Genomic DNA, 1148 nt, shown 5'->3' with positions numbered 1-1148 from the left:
CTCTGTGTGTTTCTGTCTATCTGTGTGACCATTTTTTTTTCTCTTGCTCTTAATGGCAGTTATTGTGTGGATTTGAGTCTTCTCATCAGCCAAGCAAACGTCTCTTGAACAATGAGCTCTGTGGGTGGTTGGCGGGTGCTCAGGTGTGGTATGCTCCTTCTTTCTTGTCAAACATGTATCGTCCTGTTCTCTTCAGTTATTGTGTTGTCACTCTTTTGTAACACCGTTGCGGGTGGTTGGAGGGTGCCACTGGTAGGTCCTACATTTTTACTTTCCATCTGTTGTTTCTGTCTGTCTGGCTTACTTTTTTCCCAGCCCTAAATGACCATTATTGTGTCGATGTGCTTCTCGTTTCTCAGACAAGCAGACAAACAAAGTAACACCTCCAATTGTCAGCATTAATATGACCTTGTTGTGATGCAAGTGACTTAAAACTCTTACCAAACATAAAACAAACAAAAAGTGAGTGGTTGGCGGGTGCTCTGGTGTGGTTTGCTCCTTCTTTCCTATCAAACGTCTATCGTCCTTATCTCTCCTCCTTCTTTTTTATGTTTGTTACTCTCTTGTAACACCTCTAATCTTCTGGCGCTCATATGACCTTATGCAGTTGCGAGCGCCGTTAAAACCTCTACTAAAACTAACTAAAAAAACCCACTCTGTGTAGGTGTGTGTGTGTCTAAAAGTATTGGCGTGCCCAAAAGCATAGTGTGTATGAATATGTGTCTCTTACTACAAATATTGCGTAGATGAGTGTGTTTGTCCAAATGTGTTGTGCAGGTCAGTGTGTGTCCAGAAGTGGGTGGTTGGCGGGTGCTCTGGTGCGGTTTGCTTCTTCTTTCCTTTCTAACGTCTATCGTCCTTATCTCCCCTCCTTTTTTGTGTTTGTTACTCTCTTGTAACACTTCTAATTTTCGGCACTTATATGACCTTGTTGTGTTGCGAGTGCCGTAAAACTCTTAGTAAACCTTAATAAAACTAAGAACTCTGTGGAGTGCTGGGAAGGAAGAAATAATGTATGTTGTGGCGGTTGGTTTCAGTTCACCGTAAGGCCATCGTGACAGAGGACCTGTCTCTGCTGACCAAGGCCAAGACCGGCTTTGAAGAGACCATCCAGAAGTTCCCGCAGTGTAGTGATGCCCTCATCTTGT

General features: G+C 43.5%; 1 protein-coding gene across 1 annotated transcript in view; it reads left to right on the top strand.

Annotated features, from left to right (window-relative positions):
- The window catches only part of LOC101854587 (mitochondrial import receptor subunit TOM70), a 15792-nt gene that overhangs the window by 8984 nt on the left and 5660 nt on the right, over nucleotides 1–1148 (top strand). The window contains exon 9 of the mRNA XM_005103289.3: nucleotides 1038–1147. Within this exon, the coding sequence (XP_005103346.1) occupies nucleotides 1038–1147 (110 nt within the window). The remainder of the gene's footprint in view (nucleotides 1–1037; nucleotide 1148) is intronic.

Source organism: Aplysia californica, unplaced genomic scaffold, assembly GCF_000002075.1.
Source record: "Aplysia californica isolate F4 #8 unplaced genomic scaffold, AplCal3.0 scaffold00366, whole genome shotgun sequence".
NCBI classification, from domain to species: domain Eukaryota; kingdom Metazoa; phylum Mollusca; class Gastropoda; order Aplysiida; family Aplysiidae; genus Aplysia; species Aplysia californica.
The sequence above is the reverse complement of the archived record's forward strand: the minus strand, read 5'-3'. Positions and strand labels throughout refer to the sequence as shown.